Consider the following 15,000-nt stretch of genomic DNA (forward strand, 5'->3'; position numbering starts at 1 on the left):
GCTACCCCATGCTAACCATCCCCACATCAATGCAAGTTTTATTCTTGCTGCTACACAAGATTGTGTCCGATCTTTACCAGATTTGGATCGGATCACCTTGCCATTTAATCATTCTGAACTTTCCTCCTACAGTCAGAGAATTCACATCTGTCTGATCACTTTATACACAACATGAGTGAACCTACAAATCACACACGAATTGCTTTGATTAAATGTTATGATTCTGATTTCATGTCATTGATTAGGGAACAGCTGTATTACATCTGTGAATGTGCAGCTCTCAGAGTCTGGGGGCCTGGAACCCGAAAATGATGCTTGCTTCTGAGCAAAAACACCTTCCTGAGAACCAGGTTCATTATGCCCACTAGGTGTCACTGTTGTATGACTGTTTAAACTCTCCATATTTGTATTTGATTATTTTTCGCTACAGGTGATGTAACAGCACTCCTACACCTTTATTACAATTTTCTAACTGTTAGAAAATGTTCCTGCTTTAGACCCTCATCACCATCACCATCATCATCATCATCATCATCACCATAAACATCACCATCATCATCATCACCATCATCATCATCATCAGTACTCACCATCATCATCATCTTCAGTATCATCACCATCATAATCATCACCATTATGTATCTATTATACAGACAGAGACTGAGAGAGACTCCAGTTTAAACACTAAACCTGACTCTAAACTGGACTAAACCTCTGAATGTGATTACTATCAAACCCTGAAACTGACCCTGACTCTCACCTCAGACTGAGGGTACGAGAGAGAATACAGAAACAAAGACAGAAACAAAAGAAAGATGAGGAGTGGAATAAAAAAAAAGAGAAAGATCATGTGAGTTACCACATCTGCTATTTCATCATGGACATTAGATTTATTTATTTAAATACATTGTTATTTGCACTTCTGTTTAGATGCTAACTGCATATCATTGGACCTGTACTTGAACTCTGGACAATCTATTCTCTGTTTTAGGACCTTCATCACCTCTGTATTGTTACTGTGGAAATGATGGTGAATCAGAACGAGTGCATTAATATAAACCTGCAATACTGTCAGAGCTGCTGCTATAGAGAACTAATCACCATCTGACCAATCAGAACTCAGCAACACTGCTGAATATTCCTTTGCTTTTATTATTACTATTATTATTATTACTACTACTATTATTATCATCATTATTATTATTATTATTATTATTATTATTATTATTATTATTATTATTATTACTATTATTATCATTATTATTATTATTATTATTATTATTATTATTATTATTATTATTACTATTATTATCATTATTATTATTATTATTATTATTATTACTATTATTATCATTATTATTATTATTATTATTAGTATTATTATAATTACTATTGTTATTATTATTATTGAAATGTATCTAAAAGATCGAGATGATCACATGGATATAAATTCTATATAAAGGTTTTTTATTTATTACAAATTTTCTGTTAAATCCTGCACACAGCTGAATTCGAGTGTGTGTGTGTGTGTGTGTGTGTGTGTGTGTGTGTGTGTGTGTGTGTGTGTGTGTGTGTGTGTACTTTGTCCTTCTGCACATCTGTTTTACAGATTTTTGTCATGTGTATCGTTACTGCTGTGGGTTTTTTATAGAATCACTACACAATGAGAAACGCTGGAAATAAAAAAACCTTGTTAGTGTGTGCAGCTGATTCTCTACTTAACACACTTCAAAAATACAAACATATCATTCATTATTACACTTAGTCCATCTTTTAACATTTCTTCACCTTATGTGTGTGTGTGTGTGTGTGTGTGTGTGTGTGTGTGTGTGTGTGTGTGTGTGTGTGTGTGTGTGTGTGTGTGTGTGTGGAGGGGGGGGGGGCAGTTTTTCAGATGGCTATAATGGGTCTCTTAAAGGGGAAAACAGCCATTAAATGGGAATGGGGAGTTTGGCAAGACTTTGCAACACATTACACATTAAGCAGTGTGTAATCAGAAACAGGGATCATTAAGTGTCCTGACATTTTGGTTAAGAGGTATTTTGCCTGAATGCAAAATATTGTGTGTGTGTGTGTGTGTGTGTGTGTGTGTGTGTGTGTGTGTGTGTGTGTGTGTGTGTGTGTGTGTGTGTGTGTGTGTGTGTGTGCGCGTGTGTGTGTGTGTGTGTGCGTCATTTCAATTCAATTCCGGTTTCAATTCAATTTAGGTGCCTCCCATTTCTCCTGATCATTGCTGAAATGTTCCTACACCCTGACTGGAGTCTACCTGTGAAAAAGATTATTGATTGGACCTGATTTGGAAAGACACACACTTCTCTGTAAAAGCCCTCACAGCTGACAATGCAGATCAGAGTAAACACCAAGCCATGAGGTCAACGGAACTGCTGCAGAGCTCAGAGACTGGATTGTTGAAGGCACAGATCTGGGAAAAAATCTACAAATATACTCCTGCTGCACAGAAGATTCCCAAGAGCACAGTGGCCTCCATAATTCTCCAAGAGCTGGACACCCAGCCAAACAGAGCAATCGGGGAGAAGGGCCTTAGTAAGAGAGGTGACCAAGAACCTGATGATCACAACCATCAATGCAGCCCTCTCCTCAGTGCAAAACCCACAAAAGCCTGCTTTAGGTTTATCAACAGGCCTCTAAAGGAGTCTTTGAGGAACAAGATTCTCTGGTCAGATAAAACCAAGAATTAACTGTTTGGCATGAATTCTAAACATTGTGTCTGGAGGACACCGGGCACTGCTCATTACCTGCCTAAAACCATCCCAACAGTGAAACATGGTGGTGGCAGCATCTCCTGCTCATGATTCTCATCAGCAGTAGCTAGGCATCTTGTTAGAACTGAAGAAACATCTGGTGGAGTATTGAGCATAGGAACCTGTTATAGTCCGCCCAACATCTGAAGCTGGGGAGATAATTTAGCTTTCAGTAGGACATTGTTGAGTGGCTCTTGAGCAAAACAGTAAATGTTTTATAGTTGCTCAGTCCTGATTTCAGTTTTATTCATTTTATTTGAAAACTGCATTTAAAAAGCATCGCTCAGTCGCTCAGTCGACCTGGGGAACCTGGAGCACATCTGCTTAACTTCTACACTGTGTGCAAATCTGCTGCATATGTATACCAAAAGCACACACACCCAGCCATCTGCATGATGGAGAACATAATGTGATTTAACAGACAAGGCTTCTTCTGTTGCTCCATGGTCTAATTTTGAAGTCTAATGGAGCAGGTTTGGGTGGTGTAGAGGATCAGCATGGGCTCTTTGGCCACTCTGCAGATCCATATGCAGCTCGCTGTTATGCTCTGTGTGTTCAGAGCCAGCATTAACTTCTGTTGGATTGGATCAGACAGGTAAGCCTTCACTTCTCACACGCATCAGTGAGCCTCGAGTGTCCATGACGCCATCACTGTTCTCCTTCATTAAACCACTTTTTCAAAAACTAACCCCTGCATACTGGGAGAAACGCCACCACACCTGCTGTTCTGGAGAAGCTCAGAAGTCACTCAGATCCTTTCACTTGACGATTTGTCCTGCTTCCAACACCTCTACTTTAATAACTGCTGCCTGAAATATCTCACCTCTCTACAGTCATCCCTGCACTGCTCATGGACTCTTCAACAACATCTGTTAAACAACATCTGGTCTGCTGTTCAGTGACTGCTGGAGTTGAAAAGAATGCAGGTGGAAACCTACTGAGATGAGCCAAGGGGAGAGGGGCCAGGTCTTCAAGGTTGGTGTATGTTTGTGTGTGTGTGTGTGTGTGTGTGTGTGTGTGTGTGTGTGTGTGTGTGTGTGTGTGTGTGTAGGTGGCTTCCAAACTTGTACTGATTTTTTACCTTAGATCTCCACCAAAACCACAAACTTTAACCTTCAAAACACACACACACACACACACACACACACACACACACACACACACACACACACACACACACACACACACACACACACACACACACACACACATACACATTTGCTGACAGAGTGTTATATAAAAAACTGCCATGTGTGGTGGCGGCTTCACTGAAAAATCGGAATGTTCACTTGGTACAAAGAAATGCAACCACCCTATCTAACCACACAAACACGCACACACACACACACACACACACACACACACACACACACACACACACACACACACACACACACACGCACAGAGCAGTAACTTCTTTTGCTTGAGATTTAACACACAATATATTTTCTCTCATTCAACTATTCACCCCTAATTCCAAAAAAGTTGGGATACTGTGTAAGATATAAATAAAAACAGAATGCAATGATTTGTGAATCTCATTAACACATTTTATCCGCAGTAGAAAAGAGAAAACATATCACATGTTTACATTGAGAATTTATACCATTTGTATAAAGACCCGTATGTGTCTGATACAGGATTCTAGCTGATCAACAGTCTGTTGTTCATTTCATGATGTCCCAATTGGTAGAAGATTTAGACTGCAGGCAGGTCAGTTCAGCACTCAGACTCGTCTACTACAAAGTCATGCTGTTGTAATAGATGCAGTATGCAGTTAGCATTGTCCTGCTCCAATATACAAGATCTTCCTTGAAAAAGAAATTTTCTGGATGGAAGCATTTGCTGCTCAAAAACCTGTATATAGTATTTAGCAAGTGCAAGCTGCCCATTCTACAGGCACTAATGACCCACCATACCATCAGAGTCAGAGAGTCCCTCTCTTCTTTAGTCCAGAGGATGTGGTGTCCATGAATTACAAAAATAAATTACAATTTTGATTCTTCCAATGAGCCACAGAGCAGTTTTCCACTTTGCCTCAGTACATTGTAAATGAGCTTTGGCCAGAGAGGATGGTGGTGTTTCTGGATCATGTTCATGCATTCTTTTGCATGATAGAGATTTAACCTGCATTTGTGGATGACATGGCAAACTGAATTACATTTATCATTACAGAATCATAACTGTTTTAAATGCAGTGGCCCCTGAGGGCCCAAAGATCACGGCCATCCAGTATTGATTTTCACCCTTGTCCCTTGTGCACAGAGATTTTCTCCAGATTCTTTTAAACTTTTAATGATATGTTCTGTAAATGATGGGTTATTTAAAGTCTTTGCAATTTGATGTTGAGGAACATTATTCTGAAATTGTTCCACAGTTTTGTAGACACAGTCTTTCACAAATCAGTGAAGCTCCGCTTATCTTTACTTCTGAGAGTCTCTGCCTCTCTAAGATACACTATTTATACCCAATCATCTCACTGACCTGCTGCCAATCAACCTCATTAGTTAATAAATGCTTCTCCATCTGTTTTATGTGAATAACGTTTACTTTTTCAAGACTTTTGTTTTCCCGTTCCAGCTTTTTTGAGATGTTGCAGCATCAAATTCATTAAAATTACCAGAGATTTTCTTAAAATGGTACATTTCCTCAGTTTTTTTTAAACATTTGATATGTTTACCATGAATAGAATTAATGAGTCCTTCATCCATTTTATATACAGATGTACCAAAACAATTCAACATCAGTTTGTCCCCGTTGAACCCATACAATTTACATTCCACACTATTCCACACGCATGCACAGTTTGATGAGTCACAGATAGACAAACATGCACCTGCATGAACATTTAAAAATCCAAGATTTAAATCTAAAATGAAACACACACACACACACACACACACACACACACACACACATATACACACACACAAACACACACACACACACACACACACACACACAAACACACACACAAACACACACACAAACACACACACACACAAACACACACACACACACACACAAACACACACACACTTGCATTAAATATTTATACAAAACCCAAGAAACAAATCCTCAGAACAAACTCAGGAAATCTGGATTACTTTGTTATTCACTGCACAAGCTGTGTTTAAAATACGCTCAATGAACTTATTACTGACATATTATCACATTCCTTACACACACACACACACACACACACACACACACACACACACACACACACACACACACATATGCAGACTGATCAGATATAGAAATCTCAAATAGTTGTAATAATTGCAAATATATATATATATAGAGAGAGAGTATTTGTGTGTATGTGTGTGTCTATTTCAGTCTATTTCAGTATGTATGTGTGTGTGTGTGTGTGTGTGTGTGTGTGTGTGTGTGTGTGTGTGTTAAAAAATTACATAATTTTGGAATTCTCTCCAAGTGACTCAGACCCTCCGAATGATGGCACACACACACACACACACACACACACACACGCACGCACGCACGCACGCACGCACACACACACACACACACACACACACACACACACAGGGTGATAGATGCTACATTAACTTGTCCCACTGAGGTGAGAAATACAGACACTGGGACTATTCTTGATCTTCTGTGTGTTATTTTTGTGTTTTATGTTTCAGTCCTTTTTTGTTTGTTTTTTGTCTAGACAGCCTGAAGTAAACAAGTGCGAGGTTCACACACACACACACACACACACACACACACACACACACACACACACACACAACCACACACACACACACACACACACACACACACACAGTGTATCTTTTTCTTCTGAAAGATACAGCATATATATACACACACTTTAAAAAACAAGTGAATGTTCCTTCTGTTTCTATACAACAAACTCATAAATGTAACAATATGAAGATTCACTTTAAACCAACAAATCTATAGATGTCCAGACCTTTTCATTGAAAAGCATTAGCATGAAGAACAGCGTTACACATTTAGCATCCAGACAGGTCGTTTCATCAAACATTCAGCTGAAATATTTTGCGGTTTCTCTTGTAAAATGCTCTAAAGATGTTCTTCACTAGTTGGATATTTTCTTCTTCATCTCAGAGCAGTTCAGTAGGATTTAGGTGCGGTGACTGAGCAGGTGGTTCCATGATAAATATCACTCCAGACGGCTCATCGTCTTGTTGTATGCTGAAGTCGGTTCCAATGAGCCGCAGTCCAGACAGAACTGCATGGTGCTGAAGTATGAAATGGAAGACATGTTGGTTCACTTTCACTTTCTAGAACCTTCCCTGCTCCGAAACAACCCCAAACCATTAAAAAGAAATCTGTTGTTAGGCCTTCACATTCAGCACATGTGGGCTTTTTTAGTGTAAACAACATTGTTACCAATCAGATTGTGACTTCTAGCAGGTGTAATAATGTTTATTCATGTGGACAGTTACACTTTTTTATGATCCGTTTGTAGTGTAATAATACAAATTTTTAAACCTTTTAAATTTACACAAAAACACACTTCATTTCAAATCCTCATGAAAACCCTAATGTACAGAAACACAGGAACCCCGAGGTGATGTGATGAGGTGGATATCCATGCTTCTGCTGGAAATGATGTGTGTGTGTGTGTGTGTTTGTGTGTGTGTGTGTGTGTGTGTGTGTGTGTGTGTGTGTGTGTGTGTGTGATGAGGTGAAAATCGGTGCTTATGTTAGAGATGATGTGTGTGTGTGTGTGTGTGTGTGTGTGTGTGTGTGTGTGTGTGTATGATGATGTATGTGGAGGTGCAGTTGTGGCTCCAGTGAAAGGAGACGTGTTGAATTGTGATCATTGTGTTTGTTGTGTTAGTGATGTTTATTCTCTCTGGATGAGATCCTGTGTGTGATGCAGCTCTGATCTTCTGCACTTCTCTATAAAGCTGATGATTTCTGTAGATGTGGAGTTATAATGATGGGATTAAGAGGTGAATTGATTCAGGTAGGACATCACTGAAGGTCTGGGTGAAATACATGACCTGGTACTGTATATATTTAAAACTCATAAATATACATATGTTCTTGCACAGCATGCTCGGTGTGTGGAGAATATCTTCATGGCGTAGTGTATCGTGCATCGTGAAGGTGAAAGAGGTGTGTATGGAAAAACAAACCATCTTAACATGTGCTGGTGAGAGAGGAAGAAGAAATTCATTTATACTACACACCGTTTCCTCAAAAACATCATTAAAATCATGTGACCTGAGACAGAAGAGAGAGAGAGAGAGAGAGAGAGAGAGAGAGAGAGAGAGAGAGAGAGAGAGAGAGAGAGAACGTTTTGGTGTAATGTTGGTGTTTTTTACCTCAGTCTGGATGTCGTTATGTTTTTACACTTGATTCTGTGTGTGTGTGTGTGTGTGTGTGTGTGTGTGTGTGTGTGTGTGTGTGGGTGTGTGGGTGTGTGGGTGTGTGTGTTTTCTGAAACATGAATAGGGGCAAAGAATTTCCAGAACATTCTTGTGCCTTGAAAAGAGCTCCTGTCTCCCTGAATCTGTCTGTTCATCAACTCTCTGTGTTTATGAAAACACACACACACACACACACACACACACACACACACACACACACATACACACACACACACAAACACACACTTTCACAATAACGATAAGCATCTGCTCCTTTCAATATCAGGTCTTCTGTCTGTTTTGATGTTGAGATTTGTGTGTCTCTGTGTGTGTGTGTGTGTGTGTGTGTGTGTGTGTGTGTGTGTGTGTGTGTGTGTGTGTGTGTGTGTGTGTGTGTGCGAGTGTGTAGTATGTCCTGGCACTACTGTGCCTGTGGAAAGGGTGATATAAGGTCGGAATGACAGGGAAAGAATGGGAGAGTGTGTGTGTGTGTGTGTGTGTGTGTGTGTGTGTGTGTGTGTGTGTGTGTGTGTGTGTGTGTGTGTGTGTGTGTGTGTGTGTGTGTAAAGGGGTGGGGGCTTGAAGGATTTATAAAGGCTCATGAGCTTCTCACAAAGTGCAAAAGAGAGAAGACGAGATAAAAGACACAATTTGTAAATTTCCAACATCATATAGAGGTAAGTGAATTTCACACACACACACACACACACACACACACACACACACACACACACACACACACACACACACACACACACTCACACACACACACACACACACACACACACACACACACACACACTCACACACACACACACACACACACACACACACACACACACACACACACACACCTCAAATATTTCACACACTGTACAGCATTAAAGTGTTTTCATCTGCTAGCACTGATTAATTTAACGTGTGTGTGTGTGTGTGTGTGTGTGTGTGTGTGTGTGTGTGTGTGTGTGTGTGTGTGTATGGTCTAAATGATGAGTTCCAATTCACTTAAACCCTAACCTCTTAATCCATATCCCCTAATTCCTAGTCCCTTAATCCTTAACCCCTAATCGTAGTCTCTTGACCCCTAACCCTTAGTCCCTTAATCTCTAACTCCTTATCCCCAAGCCTTTCTCTATGCTTAATTGTTGATCTCTACTCACCCGTACCCTCAGCAGCACTGCCTGTCATTACTCCTAATCTTAATATATGAACTGGTCCCAATTTTAATCCTTGCTAATGGCCCCAAGCAGCAGCAGCTTGCTGATGTGGGGATTTAAACTTATGCTCTCCTCATGTCTAATCTCATCAAGCTTCCTTTATCTCCTCATGTAATCTAAGCAAACACACGATTCCCTTCTGTCTGGGAATTTCTTCTATCACCTCCTATCTAATCTCATCAAACTCTCACATATCCTCATGTCTAATCTCAGTAATCTCTCCTTCCTGGTCCCATTCTTACTAACACCGACCCTGAGTGCGCTCATAAAACCCTCTCTCAACAAAAATTCTCATAGAAACACTCTTATCCTCCCAGAGTCCGCACACACACTCCTGTAAACATTGCTTTGGTCAAAACACACACACACACACACACACACACACACACACACATACACACACACACACACACAACCTGAAGTGAGTATACACAAAGGCATGTTTAGATACTTATAAAAAACTTCACCAAAAATAAATGAAAATAATCCATTAAATTACTGAAGTCAACACAATGAACATAAATTCTTGAATTATTTTTAGAATTCAGTTTTTTACTTTACCTGAAATTCACACACACTGATCTTCTGTACACTTTAACCATCTGTACGTCCCTGTTACTCTAAACAAAGAAATTACACTTCTGCCTTAATCATGGTGTTTATATACAGTATTTATATTTGTATTTTTTACCTGCTAATTCTAAAAGCGAATAATTGCCCAATCTAAAACACACACACTGCTGCATTTACACCGTGTCCCCCGGAATGTTACTTCACTTTTTCTTTTGAATTATTTCTTCATTCTGAAAAGAATGCGTGTGTTTTTCTGTTTTAGGTGATAAACATGCGATCACTTCTCAGCTGTGTGACTCTGTGTGCCGTCCTGGTGATCGCACTGTGCTACGGTTCGCAACCAAACCTCACACTTTCTATAACACTGTTTGTGCACACACACACACACACACACACACACACACACACACACACACACACACACACACACACACCTAATGGAAGTGATGTTTTTGTCTCTCTACAGACTCCGAGGAGAGTAACGAGTCATTTGAAGGTAAACATAAACTCTATAAAGTTTTTATTTTATTTTCATTAATAAAGCACGTGTCTGTAACGTATGATTCGAGACATGTCTCAGAACCTTCTTGTTTACCTCCACACCTACTTTGTTTACTTTTCTCTTCTATCTTGTTTACCTCCACATCTACCTTGTTTACCTCCACTTCTACTTGTTTATTCCCAGATATACCTCATTTACACCACGTCTACCTTGTTTTTACATCCAGCTCTATTTGTTTACCCCAAGTTTTACCTTCGTTACCTCCAACTCTACATGTTCCCCAGTTCAATCTTGTTTACCAGTGGGGATGTGAATGAGCACAAGTTTGTGAGTAGTGGGCGGAGCCTGTTTTAGTGTCCGGTGAAGACAGTAAAAAGGAGAGAGAGTCAATCGTTCAATAACAAGGAGAATTCTGAACTCTGTCAACGTTGAAACTCTGAGATTACCTGTGTGTGTGTGTGTGTGTGTGTGTGTGTGTGTGTGTGTGTGTGTGTGTGTGTGTGTGTGTGTGTATAAAACAGATCATGTGAAAATGAATCCCAACAGAGCTAACACATTCATCAGCACTCCAGGACGCAGGAATTACTACCGACAGAGGTGCTCACAACTACACAAGTACACACAAACACACAAACACATAAACACACACAGATTGGAGCATCTTTCTATCTGTATCTAATCCCAGCCATTTTTTTATTTATTTATTTTTTATTTTGCAGTTATAAGCCTGTGAGTGAACTTCGCTCTGAGATTTGTGAGGCTTATGTTCAGTGTCGAAGGCTGGCGCAGCGCTACGGCTCTCAGATGGCATATCACTCGTACTTCGCTAATAACCAGGGCCGATACTAACACTGGTTCTAAGCAGGCTACATACTGTGTGTTCAGATCCACACACTAACCCTAACATCACAAACAAAACTACTTTTACTTTTCCACAATCATGTCTGTAACATTTCTTTCTCTTTCTGATTCCTGACTTCAATTCAGTTCAACTGAACCAGATTAAGATCAGTTTATATGAACTGGATCAGATTACAATCCAATTAATCCAACTAAAATCAATTTAGCCATATTTAATTCAACTGAATCAAATAAAACCCAATTCATATAAACCTTATCAGATTAATCCAAATGAATCCAAGTGAATTAGCTTTAACTGAGTTTACTTTCATTTCTATTAAATGTAACTGAATCTCTATAAACAGAATCAGATGAAACCAGATCAGAACTACGTTTGTGTAATCATGTATTTTACTAATATTGTTTCTGACATTCTATTTGTAGTCTATCTACTCACTTATTTGCTTACACACACACACACACACACACACACACACACACACACACACACACACACACACACACTTGTACTTCACATGTAATCCTCAAACAGTTATTTTTACACGAGAATAAAAAAATAAATAAAATTAAGTTTTCATCACACATGTTGCTTGTTCTTGTCTTCTTGCTCCGGTTGCCAGGTGTTGACTGCAGGTACAATACATATTTAATTTGAAGAAGTAAACAAGTAACAAACAACTGAAACCATATTCCTGTAATGGTCCTACATTTTTGCTTTTTGAAAATCTTTTCGTCGCTGTCTCACTCATGATGGAACTGGAACTGGATGTTACTATAGTGTTTATAAACAGCGCATTCATTTAGATTCAACTGACAAACACAAACTACCAACAAAAAACTTACACCTGAACTTCCAGCCAATCACAATCCACTATTCACACCTGAACTTCCAGCCAATCACAATCCACTATTCACACCTGAACTTCCAGCCAATCACAATCCACTATTCACACCTGAACTTCCAACCAATCACAATCCACTATTCACACTGGACCAGGGCTTAAAATGTTACTGCACTTCTTCCTCTACAGATCTGCTGAAAATAACATAAACACGTGTTGAGTTTGTGAGACAGAGGAGAATGATGTTCAGTAACACTGTGAACTTTACATTTCTCTTATTCTCATTTTACTAACACATTAAACAGTAAACGATAATAAAACATGAACATACAACCTTTTAATCAACAGCCTAGACACCTCAGAGTGATGTAGCAGAGGCTGAGGAACTTCAGGTCTAAAACAAAAGAACATGTCAGAAAACTACAATCTGGTGTGTGTGTGTGTGTGTGTGTGTGTGTGTGTGTGTGTGTGTGTGTGTGTGTGTGTGTGTGTGTGTGTAATACAGAAGTCACATGCCCATGTTGAGCCACGTTTACTCTCCACACATCTGCGTTATCCTGAGATTAGGAGGTGGAAATGAAGTTTTCTTAGTCTGAGTCTCCAAACAGTTAAATTACACAGCGTTTGTCCAAACCCAATCACCCACGGCGTCTCGGGGGAAGGGACTGAAGAACAGAGTCTCGTTTAGGACACAGCCACGTCTGACACGTTTCAGTCCAAAGCCAGAAAACCGCTGTTTCAGCACTCTGCATTCTTACACTCGAGCAGGTTCATCGTCTGTTCTAAACATACGCAGACATTTAAAGTTTATTTTCATGATCAAATAAATTGCAGGATGCCACTTTGAGATGTCTGCTGTCCCTGTTCTGCCTCGCAGTGTGAGCACGCTTACATCACATTCACATTAACCAATCACTGTGTTTACTTCTGTTTACATTTAAAACAATACAGAAACAGAGGCAAAGAGAAGATCTGATTCTACTCCGAGATATAAACCACTTTAATGAGCCTTAAATACCGAACTGCATTTAATCTGGATGTGTGTGTGTGTGTGTGTGTGTGTGTGTGTGTGTGTGTGTGTGTGTGTGTGTGTGTTCTAGACATTTGTCAATAAAAAGCATTTGAAACAATTGAATCTTTTTATTCATACAAAACATATCAATACTTTTATATATTTACTTAAATGTGCATATTAATTAATCTTCAACTAATATCAACACTAAAAAAGAAATAAATTACCTGGACCTACTCATCATCATCATCTTCTTCTTCTTCTTCTTCTTCTTCCTTTGCCATGGCTACTTGTTTAAAGCATGCTATGTCATTAGCTCAGCTACACTGTAAAATATTTAGTTGTTTTGAAAAATGTTTTTTGCTTTACTTTAAAAATTCACACTTTAATTAGTTTAAGGTTTTGATTTTCTTATAAAATACTGAAATGGGCACTCAGAGTAAATCAGCAGGACTTTTAGTCATTTGTTCAGTAATTTATTTACAGTAACACCCTCACCCACTCTTAGGGGTAATGAACATTGCTGCTGCTCTGTACAGTAAAATGGGGTAAATGTATTATTTCTATATGGATATGGACATCATTTCCCTCCTATTAAAGCAATATAGACTAGAGATATAGTAACATAGATCCAATAATGTATTGCATTTTAAACTCTTAAATATGCACTAAATATCCAAATCCACAGTGGATGTGGAAAAATCAGAATCAGGTTTATTGACCAGGTGTGTCAAACTATAAAAGAGACAAACTATTAAGCAGAACCAGTAGTTAACTTCAGCTGTATTTGTTTGTTTAAATTGTATGGAGGCTATGATCACGTAAACATCACCAGAATTTATTTCAAAAACAGACAGTTGAAGTTGTTTTGATTAAATAATGAACAATGCTCGAGCCTACAGGAAGCTGTGAGTGGCTTTTTACAAACTTTTTCTCTAGCGTTCTTAAAGTCGGCACGTCGCTCGCGCTTGAACTCACAATAAACACGAGACGAATGGGCAATTCAAAAATACTTTATTATCAAAAACACTTGATGACATCTCACATAGCGGCATCACGAGCTGCACTTCAGTTTCTCGCTTTGCAACCTCCTAAGAGACGCATTTGTTTTTTGCGTCATCAGGTCAGAATGCAGAAAAGTTGGGGTTTTTGGATGACTGTACACGGACTCGTCATGCGTTCAGAGGGTGGAGACCCACATTTAAATGGTGATATTAACTGGTTTCACATATTTATATCCACTGGAGAAAGAGCCTTGTCTTACAGTGCCATCTTGACTGGTGAACTGTTGTATAGGTCTGATTATATTTGCTAAACCTGCGCAAATTTGCGTAAATTCCCTGGACCTCACACCTAGTAGCACCCCTGCTGAGATTTTCACAGGCCTGCAGCTCCATTGTTCTCCTGCTTTTGTTGTGCAAACACACCCATTACCTGTGAGGCCTGGCACATTTGCAGAGAGATAGAAAGAGAGAGAGACATGAGTATATGTGCTTTTTTCCTATAGGCCTGTAAAGTACACATCAGAAAACATTGTAGCACTGGTGTAAAATTATTCACACATTCACATACGTTCATGTGATTATAGTCCACCGAAGTGGAGAATACCTCTCGCCGTGCAGTGTCTTTTGCAAGTTGAGGAAGTTCACGCCGGACTTTATTCACCGTGCCCAGTAGCGTTGTTTTGCGCTGCAGCAGTCTGTGCGACAGTGACAGTAAAGTAAAGAAATTGTCCGTCGTGACATTTCTCCCATCATCCAAAAATGGCTTAATCAGATTCATGACCACGTTCTCTGCCAGTCTCTCTCTCTTCTGACGACTGGAGTCCTTTCCCAAGTAAGGAGATGCATTGCAGA

At 39.4% G+C, this 15,000-nt stretch overlaps 1 protein-coding gene and 1 long non-coding RNA gene across 2 annotated transcripts; one reads left to right on the top strand and one right to left on the bottom strand.

Annotated features, from left to right (window-relative positions):
- The first annotated feature begins 8,689 nt into the window (after positions 1-8,689).
- Positions 8,690-11,872, top strand: mgp (matrix Gla protein). Its single transcript, XM_083543505.1, has 5 exons — positions 8,690-8,814; positions 10,190-10,259; positions 10,394-10,423; positions 10,951-11,026; positions 11,149-11,872. The coding sequence occupies exons 2-5, from the start codon at positions 10,199-10,201 to the stop codon at positions 11,276-11,278; spliced, it is 297 nt and encodes a 98-aa protein (XP_083399631.1). The 5' UTR covers positions 8,690-8,814; positions 10,190-10,198; the 3' UTR covers positions 11,279-11,872.
- Positions 10,314-10,944, bottom strand: LOC310727252. The gene is made up of 2 exons (XR_014533982.1): positions 10,639-10,944; positions 10,314-10,577 (listed from the first exon to the last, which is right to left on the bottom strand). It is a non-coding gene; the product is annotated as an uncharacterized lncRNA (long non-coding RNA).
- Positions 11,873-15,000: the final 3,128 nt, after the last annotated feature.

This window comes from Silurus aristotelis (assembly GCF_946808225.1).
Source record: "Silurus aristotelis genome assembly, chromosome: 6".
Lineage (NCBI taxonomy): Eukaryota > Metazoa > Chordata > Actinopteri > Siluriformes > Siluridae > Silurus > Silurus aristotelis.

Excerpts from the sequence above, each read along its gene's own strand:
- mgp (XM_083543505.1), top strand. The coding sequence starts at position 10,199 with ATGCGATCACTTCTCAGCTGTGTGACTCTGTGTGCCGTCCTGGTGATC. Across the intron at positions 10,260-10,393 it reads GGTGATCGCACTGTGCTACG|ACTCCGAGGAGAGTAACGAG; the intron begins GTTCGCAACCAA and ends GTCTCTCTACAG. Across the intron at positions 11,027-11,148 it reads AGGAATTACTACCGACAGAG|TTATAAGCCTGTGAGTGAAC; the intron begins GTGCTCACAACT and ends TTTATTTTGCAG.